General features: G+C 32.8%; 1 protein-coding gene and 1 pseudogene across 1 annotated transcript in view; one reads left to right on the top strand and one right to left on the bottom strand.

Annotated features, from left to right (window-relative positions):
• SLC15A5 (solute carrier family 15 member 5) overlaps nt 1–23396 on the bottom strand; it is a 146065-nt gene that overhangs the window by 97414 nt on the left and 25255 nt on the right. The window contains exon 3 of the mRNA XM_074195312.1: nt 14330–14499. Coding sequence (XP_074051413.1) covers nt 14330–14499 — 170 coding nt within the window. The remainder of the gene's footprint in view (nt 1–14329; nt 14500–23396) is intronic.
• LOC141493569 (PHD finger protein 6 pseudogene) lies at nt 17112–22660 on the top strand (annotated as a pseudogene).

The following is a 23396-nucleotide window of genomic DNA, read 5'->3' as shown; positions in this document are numbered from 1 at the left end:
CTAAATATTCATCCATTTTTACTTAGATAGTTAAATTTGTTGGCAAAGAGTTGGGCAAAATAATTCCAAACTGTTACTTTAATTTCCTTCTCATTGGTGGTGAGTTCACCTTTTTCATTTACAATACTAGCAATTTGGTTTTATTCTTTCTTTTTTTAAATCAAATTGACCAGAGGTTTATTGCTTTCATTGTTTTTTTTTCATAAAACCAGATCTTGGTTTTATTTATTAGCTCAAAAGTTTTCTTGCTTTCCATTTTATTAATTTCTCCTTTAATTCTTAGAATTTCTTGTTTGGTATTTAATTGGGGTTTTTAAATTTTTTCTTTCTCTAATTTTTTTAGTTGCACATTTAGTTCATTGATTTCTTCTTTCTCTAATATATTCATGTAAGCATTTAAAGCCATAATATATCCCCTGAAAGCTGCCTTGAGTGTATCCCATAGGGTTTGCTATGTTGTTTCTTTATTGTCATTATCTAGGATGAAATAATTAATTCTTTCTATCATTTGTTGCTTGATCCACTCATTTTTTAAAATGAGATTATTTAGTTTCCAATTGGTTCTGGGTCTATAATCTCCCTGGCCCAATATTACATATGACTTTTATTGCCTTATGATCTGAGAAAGATGTATTCACTATTTCTGCCTTTCTGCAATTGATCATAAGGTTTTATGCCCTAGTACATGGTCAATATTTGTGTAAATGCCATGGACTGCAGGAAAAAGTATAATCCTTTCTATCCCCATTCAATTTCCTCTATAGGTCTATCATTATTCAGGTTTTCTAATGATCTATTTACCTCCTTCACTTCCTTCTTGTTTATTTTATGATTTGATTTATCTAATTCTGCGAGTTAGACGTTGAGGTCTCCCATTAGTAGACTTTTGCTGTCTATGTCTTCCTGTAGCTCTTTCAACTTCTGTAAGAATTTGGATGCTATACTATTGGGTGCATACATATTTAATATTGAAATTACTTTATTGTTTATGGTACCTTTTAGGAGGATTTAGTTTCCTTCCTTATCTCTTTTAACACTATTTATTTCTGCAGCTGCTTTGTCTGAGATAAGGATTGCTACCCCTGCTTTTTTTTCATTTCAGTTGATCAAAATATGTTTTTCTCCAACTTTTCTCCTTCACTCTATATATATCTCTCTGCTTCAAATGACTTTCTTTTATGCAGCATATTGTAGGATTCTGGTTTTAAGCCACTCTGCTATTTGCTTACCTTTTAAGGGACAGTTCATCCCATTCACATTCAAAGTTATAATTACCAAGTCTTTATTGCCCTCCATGCAATCTTCCTTCTGTTTGTATTTTTCTCCTTTTTCCCTTTATCCATATTCCCCAGTGTTTTGTTTTTGAATAACACCACCTTCAGTGTGTTTGCCCTCCTAAATCTACCCCCTTCCCCTTTCTTTCCCCTTTCCCTTTTCCCTTTCTTCCCTTCCTTCTGTTAGTTCTCCTTTTCTCCCCCTCCTGTCCTCCCTCCCCTTTCTCCCTTTTAATACTTGAAAGATAAGACAAATTTCTTAACTCAACTGAATGTGTCTAAGTTAACTTTAAGCCATGTCTCATAAGATGAAGATTCAGGTGGTTCTCACTTCCTCCCTCCTTCCCCTCTATTATAATAGGTCTTTTTTACTTCTTTACATAATGAGATTTATCCCATTCAGTCTCCTCCACTCTCCCATCTTCTTACTGTCCCACTTTTTAAGGTGATATTGTTTTTAAATCATTCTATCTGAATCACAGAAAATCAGGAATGTCCATAACTTCTGGCTAAGTATATTCTCTGGAATAGAGTTACAGTTCTCAAGAGCTATGAGAATATTTCTTCCAGGTAGGGATATAGCCAGTTTAATTTTATTGGATAGCAATTTTTTTCTTTACCCTTTAATTTATTTATTTATTCATTCATTCATTCATTTAATTTTTTTGTTTGTTTATTTATTTATTTGTTTGTTTGTTTGTTTACCTTTTCTTGTTTCTCTTGACCCTCCTGTTTGGTGTCCAAATTTTCTATTTAGCTCTGGGCTTTTCATCAGGAAATATTGGAAGTCTCCCATTTTGTTAAATATCTATCTTTTCTCCTGGAAGAGAAGGCTCAACTTTGCTGAATAATGGATTCTTGGCTGCATTCCAAGCTCTCTTGTTATTTGGAATATCTCATTCCAGGCCCTTCAATTGATCCCCTAATGTTGATGTATCCAAGTCCTGCATTATCCTTTCTGTGGCTCTTTGGTATTTACATTGTTTCTTTCTGGATGCTTTCAGGATTTTCTCTTTTATTTGATAGTTCTGGAATTTGGCCACAACATTCCTTGGTGTTTTCATTTTAGGATCTCTTTCTGGAGGGGATCAATGTCTTCTTTCTCTTTTTTGTTACACAAGAGACACTGATCCTGGCTTTATTCACTCAAAGTTACATCTAACATTTGTTATAGTTCTTTCTTCAAATTCCAAAATGCTTTTTAGAATCTCAAATCTGGATTCATATTGTTGATTTCAAATTGTAATCAAGAATTTCAAATAAAAAAATGACTTGCCAATAAAACTGGAAACTGTCAGTGCAGGTACAAAATAAGTAAAATCCAAATAGAAATTTGAGTTCAAAAATAATTTTAGTCAGCAATTGTCACCTTGGGTTATCTTGGGTCTAGACACCATAGGTATATGTCAGTAACAAACCATCTACCCATTAACTCTTTTTTTTTAGTTTTCTTTTTTTTTTGCAAGGCAAACGGGGTTAAGTGGCTTGCCCAAGGCCACACAGCTAGGTAATTATTAAGGGTTTGAGACTGGATTTGAACTCAGGTACTCCTGACCCCCAGGCTGGTGCTTTAATCCACTGTGCCACCTAGCTGCCCCACCCATTAACTCTTAATCAAGTTTCCTTTCTTCTTGACTTGTACTTTAAAATTAAAGGTCATAGTGATTTAAAATTAACATAGTTAAGTCAGTTGGATGCCAACACAGCCTGATGTCTTCTTTTATTAACTATTTTGCCCTCTTGTTCCATGATATCAGGGCAATTTTCCATCACTAAGTCCTGTAATAGGAAGGCCTATAATTCTTGGGTTTTCCCTTCTTGAAATATTCTTGAGGTTAGTGGTTTTGGTGATGAAATATTTTACATTTTCTTCTATTTTTTGATCTTTTGGGTTTTTTAACAGACTCTTGTCTCATGAAGTCATTAGTTTCCATCAATTCCATTCTTTTTTTTTTTTAGAGAAGAATTTTCTTCAATTACCTTTTGCAACTCCTTTTCCAGTGGGTCAATTCTATTTTTGAAGTTTTCCATTTGTCCAAGTGTAGTTTTCAGAAAATCATTTTCTTTTTGCATTTTCCCAATTGAAGATTTGAGAGAATTATTTTCTTTTTATTTGAATTTTCCCAATTGAAGGTCTGAGAGAATTATTCGCATTTTGTATTTTCCAAGAATTTGATTTCTTATTGCAATGTATTAATTTTTTCTTGAGTTTCTTTTCCCAATTTTTGCAAATGATTTTTAAACTCCTCCCTGATTTCTTCAAGGAGGTCTTTCTGGGTTGGAGATCAATTCATATTCTCTTCAGAAATGCTAAATCTCTCTGGGTAAGGTGAGTTCCCTTATAATATGTCAAATCTGTGCAAATCTAACTGTTCTTACTTTGAATCAAAAGAAATCTGCTCCTGAAATCTAGAATTTAATACATACATTCTTCTAAATTTTCTCTTATTACCATCTAGCAATCAGTCTTCCTTGGTGAAAATAAGATTAGAATTCTGCTTTATCAAAATAACCAATTTAATAGTAGAGCATGTCAAGAGAACATTTGCCACTCTGTTTGTGGCATAGACAGAGAGATAAACAGTGAGAAACAGAGACAGAGACAAAGAGAGCTCCTCTGTACATGTGTTTGTCTTTCTGAATATGTCTGAATAATTGAAATTCCTATTCGCTTCTCTATCATGCTATTTCCTCTTTCATCCTGTGTTCTCAAGAAAAAATTGCTAGTGTTTTCCTGTATTTTGACTTTTGTGCTTTATCTGTCTTCACCAATTAGAATACAAGCCTTTTTGAAGGTAGAGATTATCTTTTTGAGTTTATATTTATATTGCTGTCTCATGGCATATGGTAATTGTTTAATATATATATATATATATATATATATATATATATATATATACATATATATATGTATATACTTATTAGCTGACTTGACTTATTTAAATCTCTCTTTTTCAGGGATCAGTTGAATGAGTCCTTCATGTTTGTTCTCTTACTTTTGATTCAATCAAATTCTGACCAATCCAAGACATTTATTATGCAAGACACTGAACAAGGTGCTTAAAATTAGAAAGACAAAATGAAAAAGCCTTACTTTCCCTAAATGATATATGTAGATGTGTGTATGTGTTCACATATACATATGTATACATTAATGCATGTGTAAGCATATACAAATATTTGTCTGAAGAGGCATACAATAATTAACAACTAGGGGAATTAGGAGAAATTTAACAGAGTAGGTGCATGATTTTAACCTTGATGAAAATTAGTGATTCTAAGAGACAGAAGTCAGGGGTGGGGTGGCTTGTGCAAAGGTATAGTGAAGAGGGATAGAATGGAGTTTAGGATTGAACAAATAGGTGATTTGCATTAGAGCACAACATGTGTAGAAAGGGAGAAATGTGCAACAAACCTGCATATCACCAAGACCTTTAAATGTCAAACTGAGAAGTTTGTATTTTATTCTAGAACCAATTGGAAGGACAAAAGGTTTTTGAACTAGTGAGTGATTTTATTGGATCCATCCTTTAGGAAAATTATTTTTGGAGCCCATGAGGCAAAGGATTTGAGAGAGAATGAAAACAAAAGATCCCAGAAAGTTAGGAAACGATTGCAATATTCCAGGGAATAGGTGAAGGAGGCCTAAAACAGTGAGGTATAATAAATAAACCTTAGCAGGTGATTTGATATAGAGTACAAGGGAACCATTGGGGTCTGTAATGATCTAGAATTGGATACCTGACTAACAAGAAGAATGATGTACGCTTAACACATATAGAGAAATTTAGAGAAGAGATTGAGTTAATGGGAGTAGTATATTAAATTAAAAATGTCTTTTGAGCATACAATAGGCAATAGATGATGTATGACTGGAGCTCATGAGAGACTGGATGGATAGCTTTTTAAATCATCTGCATAGAAATGATAATTAAATCCACAAAAACTTATGAGATCTTAAGTGGGAGAACATAAAGGGATAAGATGGCCCAGGAACCTTGGAGGACACCTTTACTTAGAAGATCAGGATAGCAGGGATGATGATCAGTCAAAAGAAATTAAAGAGATATAAAAAGAAACAGAAGAGTATAATATCATAATAAGCAAAGGAAAACATAAATTTCACAAGCAGGAAGTGGATAGCATTATAAAAATATTTGAAAGCTGTCAGGAAGAATAAGAAAAAGTCAATTAGATTTAAGAATAAAGAACATAATAGAAACCTTAGAAAAATTTGAGTGGTGAGACAGGCTGGAGAATTTTGCAAGAACTTGAGAAATGAGTCAGAACAGAAGAAGTTTATGTAACTAGTGTAAATAGTGTTTTCTAGTATTTAGACTGGTAGAGGATAGCTATAGTCATTTTAACTGGCAAATATTTAAGATTAATCTCCCTAAAATAGTCCCTATAATACTTTTTAAAGTTTAATCAGCATTATTAATATTTTCTCCATTATTTTCGTTATCTCTGGACAATCCACAAAACAATGACTCAAGTTAATTTCTTTGAAGATTTCTGAGGTGTAAATCCTCACATCGAAAAGTTAACAAATGGGGAGGCTAGGTGGCACAGTGAATAGAGCACCGGCCTTGGAGTCAGGAGTACCTGGGTTCAAATCTGACCTCAAACACTTAATAATTACCTAGCCGTGTGGCCTTGGGCAAGCCACTTAACCCCATTGCCTTGCAAAACTAAAAAGAAAGGGAAAAGTTAACAAACAACTCTTGTCCCCTGAAATGTGCTCATAAACCCTTGGATATAATATAATAGTTTGAGTGGGGAACAGGATTATATAAAGGGTTTTTTGGGGGGTGCATAAGGGAGACAGACATAAATAGTAGAAAGAGCTGGAGGATTCTCTTGAAAAGAGAGAAAAACACCCAGAGATGACAATAAGTAATGGAATCAATAATACAAGTAGAGGTTTCACTATTAGAAAGGAAGAGTAATATTTTTTACTTTGAGACTGGAGGATGATACTGAAGGGATTAAAGATAAAGGATGGAGGGGCGGCTAGGTGGCTCAGTGGAGAGAGCACTGGCCCTGGAGTCAGGAGTACCTGAGTTCAAATCCGACCTCAGACCCTTAATATTTATCTAGCTGTGAGGCCTTGGGCAAGCCACTTAACCCCATTGCCTTGAAAAAACCTAAAAGATAGATATAGGATAGGAAAGAAAAGCATATTTTTGATGTATGGATTATCCTTTTTGCACAAAGTATAAAGTGGGACTCTTTATTGAGAGAGTCAAAGAGAGGCCTGAGGAGGGACGGCCATGTAAGAATAGAAAATGGTACAGATGTCACAGGGTTGGAATTTTGCTATATAGGACAACTGATAGGATAAAGGATCAATAATTCATTCTAGATGGTAATGTATAATTAAAATAGCTAACTAAAAGTCAGGATTTTGAATGTACAAAAATGATGCCAAAGTAAAGGTGGACTTTCACAGTGATTAAGAGAGGAAAAGGTGGGATTTTGCTATTCATTGAATGAAGATGTAGGGCATTTGAACTGGACTCCTACCCTTAGAGCTTGTGTAATTGCAGAAAGGGACACAGTTAGTTTTTTTTCAGGTACATAAAGAAAGGAAAATTTAGTTAGTCACCTGGGTCTTTAAATATACTAGAGTTAGTTTGCAACAATTTGACTGACATTTGCAATCTGTATCAATTTAAAAAATAATCCCAAAATTGTAGGGAATGATACATAGTTGGAAAGTTTCTTGTATGTAGAAACAAATTTTAGGTTATACTCCTAAATGTATTCTGATTTATGAACTTTGGTTTCTGAGACTAGTCCTAGTTAAGAACTGGTTCAACCATGGAAGTTTCTCCTCTGCCCCATTATAATGGTAATAAAGAATTCTAGTGTTGTTGTGGTGAGTCAGGACTTTGCAACTTCTCTGAGTGTTCCTTACTTTTCAGAATAGTTTCTGATCTTCTGATATTGACTCTCCACAGAACAGGAAGTTACTTTTTTGCAGCCCCATGGTGTTTGCATTTCTAGACCCTAGAGTTGATTCCTTGAAATGTTCAGTGGTATTTCTAGAATTAAGGGCCTAACACATCTCATACTCTTGTTCCTGCCTCTACTGTGAGGATATATTGCACAAGGCTATCTCAAGTAAGATAAATCACATACTCAGACTAGGAGCAGATTTATTGGCATCCATGTCTGGCCAACTCATGTTTTGTTATGATGAATGCTATGATATATACTGCTTCCCTTTCTTAGCTGTAACTCTCATAGTGTAAATTAGTAATAACAAAATTTCTTAATTTATGCACCCGTCTAACAGCCCAGATGAAATCATGGCAGCAGTCTACTTTTGCAGAAAGGGCTAGGGATTATTGAATATGCCTGCTACAGGTTTAACTGAAGGTCAACATAAGGATACAGCATAAGATAAGGGAATTTTTGTTAATGAAAGAGAAGAGAGTTCAGAGGACATGGGAGAAGGCAAAGGCAGAGGAGGGTAGGAACGGGGGAAATGGAAATAATGAGCTGGATAGGAATGAGATTTTGGGGAGATATTTCAGGACAAAATTTGGTGCTGCTTCAATCAAAGAGATTAGGGGAACAGGATGTAAATGTTTGCCAGTCATTGGATAGGGGAAATACCAGCTCCTCAAAATACTCAATAGCTCAGAAATGTAGGTAGTAAGGTTGACAACAGTAGAGGAAAGATTGTTTGGTGAAGAAGACTATCATCCTGTGTAATATATATTGAGGGCATCTATTTTGTCTTCCATTGCTCTTCTTATCAACCGTTTTGTGGGGCTACGTGATTTAGAAGAGTTAGTTTAACCTGTTTAAGAAAGCTTAACTTTTATTTTAATGCAAATCAAATAAAAGTAGTAATAATAAAAATAATACAAATAAGTGGCTGAGTCCTGAGGAATTAATTATAGAATAAAAGGGATTATGATGGCAATTGAGGAACAGGTAATTCTCAAAGAACCCAGAAATATTGATTCATGCAGATAAAACAAATAAATAGAATTAACTGTGCCACAAATCATTTCAAACTGCAAAAATTTCATACCTGCTGAACCCTGAACATGATATGACTTACAAGTAGGATTAAAACTGTCTTTCATAAACTAATGTATAGGAAATAGGAAAAGACTTTGAAATTGGTTTTTTTTTTTTGTTTTTTGTTTTTTAGATTTTTCAAGGCAATAGGGTTAAGTGGCTTGCCCAAGGCCACACAGCTAGGTAACTATTAAGTGTCTGAAGTCAGATTTGAGCCCAGGTACTCCTGACTCCAAGGCTGGTACTCTATCTACTGTACCACCTAGCTGCCCCAAGACTTTGATATTGTCTTGGAAATTTAGTAAATAAACTCTAGAGGAACTTGAGTATTATCAAGGATGGAACTGTGACTACGACAGGGTAATAATCTATAAAAATTTAAGATGATTTTTATAATAAGTCTCCATATCAAATATTTATATTTTTCAAATTATATGAAATTAAAAGTTTTCACAATATAAAAACCTAACTGAAGAAATTAAAATTATACACAAACCATATACATAGCTCAGTGAGTACTAGACTTGTAATTAGAAAGATCCAAGTTCAAAACTTGCCTTAGACACCTACTAACTTTATGTCCCTTCAAAAGACTTTTAATTGATGTCAAATTCTTTTTGTTTCTTCATCTATGAAATGGAGTAATAATAATAATCTCATTGTGAGAATTAACTAAGATGTATACACACATTTATATACACACACACACACACACACACACACACACACACACACACATACATACATAACATTTTGTAAACCTTAAATTCCTATTTAAATGTTAGCCATTAAATTTTTTCTAGAATATTCCTATTGCTTTTAGGAAATCTACAGAAGTGGAACCAATGTCCCAAAACTTTTAGTCAATTGCCAAAAAGCAGTGATTTCATCCATTTGTATGATAGTTTGCAGCATGTTAAAAAGTAATAACAACAGGATAGATACTTGACCTGGAACTATTTCTACCTGAATGCCATCAAAATTTAAACAAAAAGAAAGAATGAGTTAAGAATAGTAGCTCATATTTTTATAGAACTATAGTTTCCAAGATACTCATGATAAATTGGCTTAAATTTCAAAGAAGGAATAACCATTTTACCTATTGAAATGAGAGAGAGAGAGAGAGAGAGAGAGAGAGAGAGAGAGAGAGAGAGAATGACTTCCCCACTTTATTATCACATCGTGTCAGAGCTAGGACTTAAGGACAGGATATTTTGATCTGAGATTTATATGTCATATTTGTAATAAATAGAATGCCTTCATTTCTTCAACAGATAATATATCTACCTTCTTCAAAATAGTCAAATACCTTCATTAATAGTTATATATTTAAAATGTTATTTAGGTTAAAATGAAACAGTTGAAAAACTACTCTGTAAATCTAAATCTATCCAGGCAATTCAGTTCTTCCCCTTAAAATAAATCACTCAAATTCATTCCTTTTTTTGGGGGGGGGGGCAAAAATCCAAGTTGAAAAAATAGATCAATATAATCTTTCATTGTAGATAATACTGATTTTTCCCTATATTGTTCATTGGATACCCCAAGGGCTATAAAACTGTACACATCCTTTGATCCAACAATATCACTAATTAGATTTATATTCTGAAGAGATTCATAAAAAAGGGAAAAGGATACACCATGCAAATATATTTATAATAAGTCTTTTTTGTGGAGGTAAAAAATTGGAAATTGAGTGGATATCCATCAATTGGTGATGACTCAAGTTGTGATTTATGAATGTAATAAAATGATGCTGTTTGTCCTTTGAAGAGGACCATGGCATCAGAGAAATGTTGCTATGACAAACACATGTATTTTTTCCTATGGACTTTTGTAAGGCAATGTAGTTAAGTGACTTACCCAGGGTCACACAGCTAGGTTAATTATTTAGTGTCTGAGGTCAGATTTGAACTCAGGTCCTTCTGACTCCAGGGTCAGTACTATGACAAACACATGGATTGGATTTGAGTGAGGGGGGGGGCTGTTCAAAGTCACCAGCCTCACTTGCCCCTCCAGAACCATCTGGATCCAGTGGTCAGATGTGAATTAGGATGATTAGAGATGGATGAGGGAGTCAGGGTTAAGTAACTTGTCCTAGATCTCACAGCTAGTAAGTAGCAAGTGTTTGAGGTCAGATCCAAACTCCCATCCTCCTGACTTTAAGACCAGTGCTCTATCCACTGCACTACTTAGCTGCCCAAATGTAATGGAATACTATTGTGATATAAGAAATTACGAGCAGAATTTCAGAAAAATATCCTGGGAATCCTATATTGTTCATGTTTATTTTGAGATTTCTTAATTTCATTCCTTTAAATCCATATCTCCTCTTACTATCAATATCTCACACTTAAGGATTATGCATAAAGGAAACTTCAAGATAACTTCAAGGATTTGAATATTTCCCTACCCCATAACTCTAAGCTACAAAATAACTCCTTCACTATTTCCCTTTGGGAATCCAAGAATAGTCTTCTGTAGTTGACCATGTAGTTTTACCATAGAGACCAGTATGGGTTATTAATTATTGAGAAAGTTTTATTATCATTGAAAACATTGTAGGTTGCAAATATTTATTTTTAGATTATCATCAGCCTTTTCCCACTAAGATACTACTCTGATCTCTTTTCATAGTGTGAAAATCATCCCAAATTCTCAGAGGCTTTGTCTTTTGAAAATAAATTCTAATAGATTTGCACATAAGCTCAGCATAGTCTGTGATTTTATTGTCAATGGCAAATTTGAAAAAGTCAAACACCAGAAGCTTAGCCAGCAAGGGATGCATTTTTTTTAACTAGCATTTTTGACCATTATTTTATAAATTGGAGGGCTTTTGTAAAGTCAAAATATAATATGATTAGGAATTAGATCTGGATGCTGATTCAACTTTTTCCATCCCTTGCTATTCAGTCTGACTCTTATGACTCCATCGACCATAGCATACCAATGCTGTCTCTTGAATTTTCTTAGTAAAGATACTGGAGTGTTTTGCAATTTCCTTCTTCATTTTAAGCGTATACTACCTGATAATCTCATTTGGTCACTCATTCAAGGGTTAACCAGACCAACCCTGCTTAGCTTTTGTAGATAAGAAGAAGAGTAGTTATGTTCAGCCTCTTATAATCATGGATGATCTACTGACTCATTGTGTAACAATGAATAATTACTTAAAATGATATATACAATATCTACTCAATAGATTTATTTGTTTATAAACATACGGACTGATAATATATCTTAGAAAGCTTTTAATTTTTAAAAAAATTATAGAAATTTAAAGCATTAAGTTTATATGTTAAATATCTAATAGTTTCTTTGGGTTCCTTAAAGTCATATTCTGTTAGATCCTAAGAAATTAGATTACTAGAATTTTCCTGAAGACCAGACTCAGTAAATTAGCAATTCAATTCCATCAATAAATATTTATTACTATGAGCCATTCACCAATAAAAAGAAAGTCTTTGTTTTTAAGGAGCTTACGATCTATTGAGGGAAGACAATAATTAGAAGAAAGCTGAAAACTGAGAATGTATGATATTTTGTGAAGTTTAAACCAAATAAAACAGTTGATCTATAAAGGGAGGATTTGGGAGGAGTTTATTACTCCATCCTCCAGTTCTTCATGTTGAAGAATATTATTAAATTAAAGAGAATGTGATCTGTTTCAGCAGTAGTAAATTAATTATTTAAGGAGGGAGTTCATAGTGGATTCTTCATAATTTCTTGTTTGTACAACTTCACCATGCCTCTTAGGTACTCTCCTACTTCTTCATCCTCCACCCTCTACTTTTCATTTTCTTTTTATATATTGTCTTTCCCCACTAAACTATGAACTCCTTTAGGGAAAAGACTATCTTTTACCTTTCTTATTTCTCCAGGTCCTAGCACAGAGCCTGATACATAGTAGTTTCTTTTTTTCTTTTTTTTTAAATTTTATTTATTTAAGGAAATGGGGTTAAGCGACTTTCCCAAGGTCACATAGCTAGGCAATTATTAAGTGTCTGAATCTGGATTTGAATTCAGGTCCTCCTGACTCCAGGATGGGTACTCTATCCACTGTGCCACTTAGTTACCCCTATAATAGCCTCTTAATGAACATTTATTGAATGATAGGGAGCATAATTACTAGATATAATCATTAATACTTTAATATAGAAAATGAATAAATTAAAATTAAAATAGTATAAAAGTGTTAAAGGAGAAAATTAGAGCTAAGTAATGAGATAGTAAGAAAGTATTTAGCTATCCTTGAAGAATTAAAGGGACTCGAATACCTTGGATTCTGAAAGAACTAGCAGGTTTGATTGCTGAGGCATTGTCAAAGATACTTATAAGAAAATAGTGGGAAAGAGAGGTAGTACAACATTGGGAAAAAAAGCAAAATTTATCCTAATTTTTTTTAGTTTTTGCAAGGCAAATGGGGTTAAGTGGCTTGCCCAAGGCCACACAGCTAGGTAATTATTAAGGGCCTGAGGCAGGGCCGATGTTCTATCCACTGTGCCACCTAGTCGCACTATCTTATTTTTCAAAAAGAAATGTAGGTCAGATGAGCTTGACTTGAATTGTGAGCAGAATACTAGAATGTACTACTAAAGATATCACATTCAAACTTCTAGAAAAAAGTCATAATGAACCAGCATAATTTCAAGAGTTAATCTAAATTAATCTAATTTTCTTATTGACAGGTATAAACTACTAGAAAACAAAATTGTATAGGTAGAATTTATCTAGGTTTTAGTGAAATTTTATTAAAATATCTCATGTCATTTTAATAGAAAAGATATAGAGGGTTTCAGCTAGACAATAGTTTAATTGAATGTATTTGGAACTGGTTGAAAGGATGAAACAAAAAAATAATGATTTGATGATACCTTGGCTAGTGGTCTCTAGGACATTGTCCTAAGTGCTTGGGCATGTACTACTTAACATTTTCATCAATGACTTGGATAAAGATATTATGATATGCTTGTCAAATTTGTAGATGACACAAAAGTGGGAGGGATAAGTAAGAGTGAATAATAGAGTCAGCATAGAAAAAAAGATCTTGACAATCTAAAATCCTGAATGAGATGGAATTTAATAAAGATAAAAATTTTGCTTCTGACACATAATGAGAGTGTAATCCCATGCAGGTCACTTAACTTTTCATTACCCTAGGGAGTTCTCTAAGGCTGTAAAATGGAGATCTAGTACTGATCTGCATTAATAGAATGATTTTCCTCATGAATTTCATATTCCAATAAAGTCATGGGATTAATACAAAAAGGAAATTATTGATCTTTTATTAAAATAATTTTCTTCACTTGTAAAAAATTGGCAAAAACATGTTAATTAATAAACATGTATTAAACACCTACACTATACCAGACACTGTTGTTTGAAAGAAGATCTAATGTTTTCTGGAAACTGTAATCTTAAATGAGTTTGCAAAACATGACAGTAGTTCCCCTCTTTTCTGCCCTGGTCAGATGAAGTCTGTAGTATTGTGTCTAGTTTGGAGTATCACATTTTTAGAATGAAATCATACAAAAATGCCTCAAAGAAGGGCAGTCCTTTGAGTACTTGCCATATGGATGGTTTGAAGGATGGGCTATTTTATCTGGAGAAAACTTAGAGAAACATAACTGCTGTTTTTTAAGTTCTTGAAGGACAGAAGGATCAAAATTATTTGGCCTCAGAGAGCAAAACCAAGATCAATGGATGAGTACTGCCAAGAGGTAAAATTTATGATCAATATTGGGAAACCAATTTCCTAACTATTACAGTAGATCACACCAATAGTGGAATGGGCTGCCTGGGGAGGTGGTGGACTCTTTCCATTTTATTAGAAATGTTCAAGTAACAACTCTATGTCCCTTTATGAGCTATGTTGTAGTGCAAGTTCTTTGGGGAATATGTTAAGACTGAAAAGAGGTTTAACACTCAAATTCTTCCAATTTCAAAATTCTTGTGATTCTATGTTTTGGCAAAATTAAAAAATAAAATGGCAATACTTACAGAAGACATTCACCTACCTTTCTCTGGTTGGTAAATTAGTTCACTGTGTACCATGTGAATAGTAATCAGAGCCATAAGCATAGACACAAATGGAATAAGGAAGACAAAATTTCTGGCCACTGATTGCTGGATATAACATATTCCCAGAAAGGCAATAACTGCATTTAGATTCATCAGCCAATTGCACCTATAATAAATGAAGAGACCAAAAAAAAACCCAACATCCTAATGAGCCCACTTCAGGTTAAAAATAGTCATTCTAAAATTTTTGCAGAAATTTGAGGAAGGAAATGATTTAATCTAAAGGTTTAAATAGATGACTAGAAAATTGTTTTCAAATACTAGATCCACTAATTGTATGGTCAGGGTATAAATAACATATTTTCTTCATCAGTTTAATAAACTTAGGAAATAAAAGGAAATAAGTGAACTTTGAAAGACATCTGCAATTTTCCTATGTGAACTTTATAAACAGTCTAGGTAAGAAACCCTTCAAGTATAGTTTATTTTGAGGAAAATTTCCAGGTTGCAGAAAAACTTCTTTTCTTAAAATATTCTCCCAAACAACATAGTGAGTTGATCTACCTTGATGGATGCATCAACCTCTCAGCATTCAGATATCTAGGACAACCCAGGGAAACCTATTATGGACATTGCTATCCACATTCAGAGGAAGAAAAACAGAACAAAACTAAATGAACCAAACCAAAAACCCTACAGAATCTGAATGAAAACTACATTCACATCTTTAAAACTTCCCTTATGTATTTCTTTCCTATCTCATGCTTTTCTTTCTTTTCCTTTAATTTTAATTCTTCATACTAAAAATGACTAATCTGTAAACATGTTAAACATAAATATATATGTACAATATTCGCTTCATTCTTTGCCATGGAGGAGAGGAGGGTGGGAAGGGAGAGTGGAAGAGAATCATGTAACTTAAAAACCTGCATATGCATGTGAATGAATGTTAAAAGATTTTCATGACATATAATTGGAAAAATAAAATATTGGAAAAAACATATTCTCCCCAGTGCTTGCTGTGGAGTTCAATGAAATTACTTAGAATTTCAAACTTAAAAAAAAATAAATCATAGAATTTTAGAGTTGGAAGGGACCCAGGAGGATCAATACCTAAAACCATAATTTTCCAAACTATGTAAGCTGATGCCTTGAAAAGATGCAAGACCTTTTTGGTGAGGGGAAGAGGTTGTGGCAGGCAAAATTATGAACCCAAATGACTAGAAATGTTTAATTATTTCTTTTACACATATAGGGTTTCATGTGTGCCTTGCCAGCGTGAATCATGTATATCTACTAGATTTTCTAGATATAGCTCAGGTCTTAATAGATTATCTCTAGTGTCTTCTTTGACCATTTTTTTCTCTAAGGGAGACTTTAATTCCTGTCAGGGAGGGAAGTAGGAGACCAGCCTATTCTCCTCTCCTAAGAAAGGAGGTTTCGAGCTATAATTTTAATTATCTACGTCCCTATATATTGACACTTTATAGGAAATAACTTCTAGGTTCTATATTTCTAGCCTTAGTTTCTATCCCTTTAACAGGGAATACTCCTAGTGACATACACAAAGGATTGAATTCCCACCCAAATGCCAGTTGCAGGAAAACCATGGCATGAAGTGAATACTAAATAAACTCATTTATCCAAGTCTGTAAGTAAAAAGAAATTATAGAAGTTACACCAATTACCAATTAGAATATGTCAGTTATTGGATTCTCCCACTGGGAAAGAAATAAAGAAGGAAAAGAGGGAGACAGAGAGAGAGAGAGAGAGAGAGAGAGAGAGAGAGAGAGAGAGAGAGAGAGAGAGAGGAGAGGAGAGGAGAGGAGAGGAGAGGAGAGGAGAGAGAGAGAGAGAGAGAGAGAGGAGAGAGAGAGAGAGAGAGAGAGAGAGGAGAGAGAGAGAAAGGGTCAGAGACAGATAGATGAATCAGACAGGGAGTTAGAAACAGAAAGAGAGAAAGAGAAGCAGACAAGATCAGGATTCTGGCTCCTCTTCCCAGAAGAATTAAATGAACCTTCTGACCTGAATGAAATAGAAGGGGAAAACCTGCTTATTATTCTCTCAACTAGTCCACCAAAACAATTTTCATTTTTATTCTAAATACTTAAATAGTTATAAACATAAATAGATAAATAAGTAGCCCATTTGCCATGGATAAATATGACACATTTGGTTTTTCTTCATCCAAAAAAGAGAAAAAAATTAATAGATTTCTTTGGATAATATATTGAAATAAGCATTTTTACCTAAATATCTTATTATGTTTTATTTAGAGGCAAAGAAGACTTCTCTAATTCATTAATGTGATATTAGTTTTGCTACCATTGTTAACAGCTTATTTGCATGAAATGTGATTTTTTTCCCCTTTCATCAATGAAATAAAGATAAAATATTGATCTTATGAGTAGTGGTTGAAAAATAATTATGAACAGAAATAACATTAAAACATGTTTTAAGAAGTTTTTTTGGGGAAGACCTTATTTATCACAATCATCTTAGTTATTTTATATTACAAATAAAATTAAAATATTTTATCAAAGACATTTGGATACAGAATGGGGAGATAGTATGCAGAAAAGGAGATCATAGGTTCATTAGATTTTAGCTAGTGGAAATCTAGTGTATAACCCTCTCCTTTTACAGATTAGTTAAATGTGTTACAGAGAAATCAATCAATACAACAATAAGAAGATATGTATTAATTAGACATTAGGTATACAAAGATAGAAATTAAATAGTCCCTTTCCTAATCAAATTCCTTATTGATTATCGCAGATGCTGAGACACAAGTATTAAATATTTCTATGATTATCATTAGTAATGCCAACTAAGACAATAACTGACATTTTTAACATTTTAATGTTTATGAAACATTTTATTTATAAGGGTTAAGGAAAAGAAAAATTGTCTGCTTCATACAATAAGAGCCAGACAGTTTTAAACTTAGGAATTCTCCTTATTATTATTATTTTATTATTAATTCTTTCCACTTGATATGATGGTGAATACTAGAAAGATTTGTGTGTTGGACATGTGAAGAGTGTGGGCTGGCTTAAATCCAGAGAGACAGGGCATATCTTTTCTGATTCTTTTCAGGAACACTCTCTCTCTTATGCTTACACAGAGGGTCACCATTAAATAATTATGTAATCACAGTCCCAAAGACCATAAGTGTGGCACAGATAGTGAAAAGTAAGCATCCTCACCTGTTTACATAAATTATTCATGGTCTCCTCTGTCAAAAAAGAAGCTTTGTTCTACCATTTCAAAAGTGCCATAGGAAAAGTCTGTCTACTGCTAAATAATTCTGGTTTTACTTTTAATCTGATTCCCCATTTTCAACAATATACACAAACTCTTTTCTTCAATTTGACTGTGTTACTTCCACAATATGCTCATTTTGAACTGCCTTTGGTGATCTCATCACCTCAAAAAAATGCCCTTTCAACTCTCCTTGACCTACTCAAAGATTAACTATTCCTATGATGTAAGTCAAGCCCCTCCTCAATATTTTTATTTCATTGATTTAATTTGAATGATCATTTAGCACAGAAAGCTTCCTTGACTAATCTACTAAACAATAACAACCTCCAGAATTTTGAATTTATCAAACATTTTATCAAGTAATTTTATATCATCTCATATGTTTATTAGTTTCAGTTGCATTTTTCTTCTTAAATTGATTGACTATAATCTCCTTGAAGTTAGGATAATTTCTCTTATATTTTCTGTATTTGACAAAAATCTATCACTGTGATAGGTATTCTATTATTTCTTATTGATTAGTTGATGAGACATTTGAGATACTGTATGGAACTGACCAAGAGTTGGCTTGGGAAAATAATAATCTTTTTTGGGGGGTTCTTTGATTTTAATTCATGCCTCTTTTGAACTAAAATCAACTGGGGCAGTTATTTATTCCTTTTTTTTATTGATATTTTGTTTTTCCAAGATTTTCAACATTCATCCATATACCTAAGTATATTTTTAAGTTACAAAATTTCCTTTCACCCTCCCTTCTCACCTCATTTCCCTCAGTGGTGAACAGTCAGGTTAATATTGTATGTACACATTTGTGTTAAACATGTTTACAGAAGAGTCATTTTTGGTAGGAGGAATTAGAATAAATAAGAGATATATATTTTTAAAAAGTGAATGAAATACTCATCAGATTCTGAAGGATTTTCTTTTGTTTTTCTTCCTCTGGATGGGAAAAGTATTGTCCATAACACGTCTAATAAGGTTCTCCTAGCTCTCTAAATTGCTAAAAGTAGCTGTATACATCCAGGTTGATCATCTTACAATGCTATTTTTAATGTGTTTATTGTTCTCTTGGTTCTGCTCCCCTTGCTTAGTATTAAATCCTGTAATTCATTTCATGCTTTTCTAGAGTCCGACTATTTATGATTTCTTATAGAAAAATAGTATTCTGTAATATTCATGTACTATAACTTGTTTAACCATTTTTTCAATTGGTGGGCATCCCCTCAATTTCCAATTCTTCGCCACTACAAAAAATAGCTGCTTATGAATATTTTGGAACATGTGGGACTTTCCCATTTTTGTGATTTCTTCTGAATATAGACCTAGTATTGGTATTATTGGATCAAAGGGTATGAACACTTTTATGGCTGTCCAGAATTGTTGTATCTGTTTGCAACTCCATCAGCAATGCATCAATGTCCCAATCCTCCCACGGTCTCTCCATATTGATTATTTTCCCTTTTTCTCATCTTGGCCAATCTGATAGATGTAAGGTGATACTTTATAGTTGCTTTTAATTTGCATTTCTCTAATCAATATTGATTTGGAACTTTTTTACTTGATTACATATATATATATATATATATGTATATAGCTTTAATTTCTTCATTTGAAAACTATTCATATCCTTTGACCATTTATCAACTGGGGAATGACTTGCACACTTATAAATTTAATTCAGTTCTCTATATATTTTAGAAATGAGACCTTTATCAGAACTCCTAGTTGGGAAGATTGTTTCCTAGCTTCCTGCTTTCCTTCTAATTTTGGTAGCATTGATTTTATTAGTGAAAAAATTTCTTCACTTAATTTAGTTAAAATATTCACTTTGTAGTTTATTATGTACTCTATTTCATGTTTTATCATAAATTTGTCTCCTTTCCATAGATCTGATAGAGTTTTTCTTGGTCTCTTAATTTGTCTATGATGTCACCTGTTATGTCTAAATCCTGTACCCATTTTGACCTTATTTTGGTATAGGGTATGAGTTGTGGGTCTGTGCCTAGATTTTGCTGTACTATTTTCCAGTTTTCCCAACAAATTTTGTCAGGTAATGAGTTCTTATCCCAGAAAGTAATGTTTTGGGGTTTCTCAAACAGTAGATTATTATAGTCATTTATTACAGTTTCTTTTGAACCTATTCTAACCCACTGATTCATTATTCTCTTTCTTAACCAGTGCGAGACAGTTTTGTTGAATGCAGCTATATAGTATAGTTTTAGATCTGGTAGAACTAGGCAACCTTCCTTTACATTTTTTCCATCAGTTCCCTTTTTATTCTTGACTTTTTGTTGCTCAAGATGAATTTTGTTACTATTTTTTCTAGCTCAGTAAAATAATTATTTAGTAGTTTTCTTGGTATGTCACTGAATAAATAACTTAATTTTATAGAATTGTAAAATAACAACCTTTTATTGTAATTCTGTGTGTAGGCAATGCAACATGGTAATTTTATGATGTTTCTGGATGAGATCCTTAGACAGCCTCTGGTCATCCTTTAATACTATTGTAAGTTGTACATTTGGGTTGTGACTACAGGAACTAAGAACAGCATTGAACTGGAAATCATGGTATATTTCAAGTTTTTTGGAAATAATTTCATTCAAAATAAGCATTCTTCAGAAGATTCAAGAAGACATTGTGATTCTTTGATATAATGTATGTTCCTAGAAATTTTTACTATTCTTTTTTTTAAGAATTTTGAACGCAGTGGGGTTAAGTGGCTTGCCCAAGGCCACATGGCTAGGTAATTATTAAGTGTCTGAGGTCAGATTTGAACCCAGGTGCTCCTGACTCCAAGACCGGTGCTCTATCCACTGCGCAACCTAGCTGCCCCAATTTTTACTGTTCTAAGTAAGGTCAAGGAAACTTGCTGTTATGCTGACATTTAAAATTTTTAACAGTCAATATGAAGGATATACAAATATGAAGGAAAGACTGGGAGGAGCTGGTATCTAATGAACCTCACTGTTATCTAAATCAGACAAAGGAGGGTTGAAAATACAGACAAAACACACTCAGAACTTGATGCAAAATTATATCAAGTTCAAAAGAGGAACAGGCAGGTAAACTTGGAGAAGGAATGCTCTCAGAAGAAAAATCATAAGGATCATAAAGGATGGATTAAAAGAAAAAAATAATTTAAGGAAAGAGCTCTGTCTGGGAGTGGTGAAGAGTGGAGACACAGAGGAGTAGGAACATGTAATTTCAACATATATTAGTAATGTTGACCAGATCCTGAACTATTTTTGACTAAATTATTTAAATGTTTTGCATCAATATTCACTAGGGACATAAGTCTATGTCCTTTTTTGCTTGTTTTCTTCCATAATTTAGTTATTAGAACTACATTTCTCTAATGGGAAGAGTTTTGTCAGAGGGTTACATTTTCAAATTTTGATGAATATCTCCTTAAAAATTTGATAAAATTTTCTTAAATCTGACAGGACCAAATATCTTCCCACCTCCTTAGCAATTCATTTTTAAGCTATTGAATTTTTCTTTCTGAGGTGAGAATTAATTGTTTTGTTAATTTGGGCAAGATTTATTTGGGGGTAGGTAAGTATTTCTTTCCTTTAAATTCTTGAATTTGTTATCACATGTCTCCTAACAATTATTTAAAAATTTTTTTCCTATTGTCATTTTGTCAAGTCATTTTCTCAAGGAATTTCTATGATAATTTCATTTTTTCTCTAGATTTTTCATGCAGGTTAAAGTCTCATTTATATTATTAGTTTTATTTATTGTTTCTATAATCATTTTTACTTCAGTCTTTGGTGTTTCCTTTTTTCATTTATTCTCTTTAAATTAAATTTTATTTTTATTCTTTTTTATTTATTTACTTTAGATCAAATTTTGTTTTCAGATCTGCCTTTGCTGCTTCTCCTCTCCCCACTCCAATTAAAAATTCAGAAAAACAAATTCTCTGTTAAAACATATATAACTGTATTTAAAGATAGTACAAAAAATAAATCTGGACTTGGAATCTGTTATTTCTCAGTCAACAGGTAGGTAGCATGATTCCCCTTGAAACTTCTGGAATTATAATTGGTCATTTTGTTGATTAGAATTTCTAAATCTTTTGAAGTTTGTTTTTATATTATTCTGGCTTTTGGGGGCAGCTAGGTGGTACAGTGGATAGAGCACCAGCCCTGGAGTTGGGAAGACCTGAGTTCAAATCAGTCCTCAGACTCTTAATAATTACCTAGCTGGGTGACCTTAGGCAAGTCACTTAACCCCATTGCCTTAAGTAAATTAAAATAAAACTATTCCTGCTATTGAATAAATAATTCTTTTGGATCTGCTTGCTTTACTCTGCATCAATTCATAGAAGTCTATACATATTCTCTGATACTATCCTTATATCATTACTCTATTACATAAACAGCACAACAGTATCCCATGATATTTATAATTCTTTGCCAATACAAAAAGCGGTGTTGCATTTTATATACTTTTTTCTCTTTCTCTTCTCTCCAAAAGACCAAGAAAAATTATTTTAAAGGGACAATCAGAAGACAATAGATCTGAAGGCACAGATAAAATACAGAGCAGTTCCTATAGAGAGGTCTCTACACAGAAACATTCCCAGTGTTACCAAGCTTAAATGTAGATTTTGTTATGTAGCTTAAAAAGAGAATGAAGAAAACATCATTTATTTAATTCCAAAAAGGGAGTTGTGCATTATAAATACTAACCATTCTCTTTTGGTACAGCACAATTCACAAAAACATTAAGAGCAGAATTTGGTGATTTGATATTAAATCTGTCCTTCAAGAGATTAAGCATGTAAAAAAATGAAGTGTATACTTCGTAGCCAAGTTCCTGGTACTATTACATGTGACATAAAAAGCTTGTAACAAGTCTTACCATTAATGCTGTGGTATGCCAGGTAAAGTTAATATATTAAAAATATGTGACAAGGGATTTACAAACTATACTGTAAAGTTCATAATCAAAATGATGAGTGAGATGAAGAGGAAGAATGAAAAAACTAAAGCAGAGAAAAAGTAGAATGTGATTATAGTGACTTCCCTCAGCAGCAAATCAATGAAAACTAGGTTTAAGGGACAAAGAGAAAACTGTGAATGAATAAAGCATACATAACTGTCATCCATTTTCACTTTTTCTAAAATCAGAAAAGATTAGGAACTTTCTTTTCCTTCATTGAGCTTCCTGAGATGTTTGTGTGTGTGAACCTTCAACAGGTGGCAGAGTTTCATTTATCAATATTAAATAATATATAGTATTCACTATCTGGACAATATGGTAATTCAATGATATATATATATATATAATATACAGTATCAAAAATTAAGAGAAATATTGAAATGAACTAAGCTCTATTTCTGAACTGAATAAAATGGAAAGATCAGGAATGTGTGAAAAAGTAAAACAGTCTTCATAATTTAATAACTCTTGAATAATAGTTTCAAATTGTTTTCCAGTATGGAAAAATGTACTTGTTTAATGTATCTGTTTTCTCACTGCTAATTCAGCATTTAATTTTTTTTCTTTTTTACCAATTTTGACAATCTGATGGATTATGTTTCTTTTAAAATTGTTAATCTGTTGATATTATAGCTTCTAGCATTGTTATTCATTGATTATGACTGTTTTCTATTGTATTGATTTCATTTTTAAAAGTACAATTTTCCCTCTGAAGCTAGCCATAGTATCATCTCACAATTTTAGTAACTTGTTTTATTATCATCCTCTTTTAACTCTTATTCATGTTTCTGTGGTGCTATTTGACTTATTTAGGATCTTAATACATAATCTCCTTTTAGTTCTATA

Source organism: Macrotis lagotis, chromosome 7 (genome assembly GCF_037893015.1).
Source record: "Macrotis lagotis isolate mMagLag1 chromosome 7, bilby.v1.9.chrom.fasta, whole genome shotgun sequence".
NCBI classification, from domain to species: domain Eukaryota; kingdom Metazoa; phylum Chordata; class Mammalia; order Peramelemorphia; family Peramelidae; genus Macrotis; species Macrotis lagotis.
This window is presented reverse-complemented; position numbering and strand designations above follow the sequence as displayed.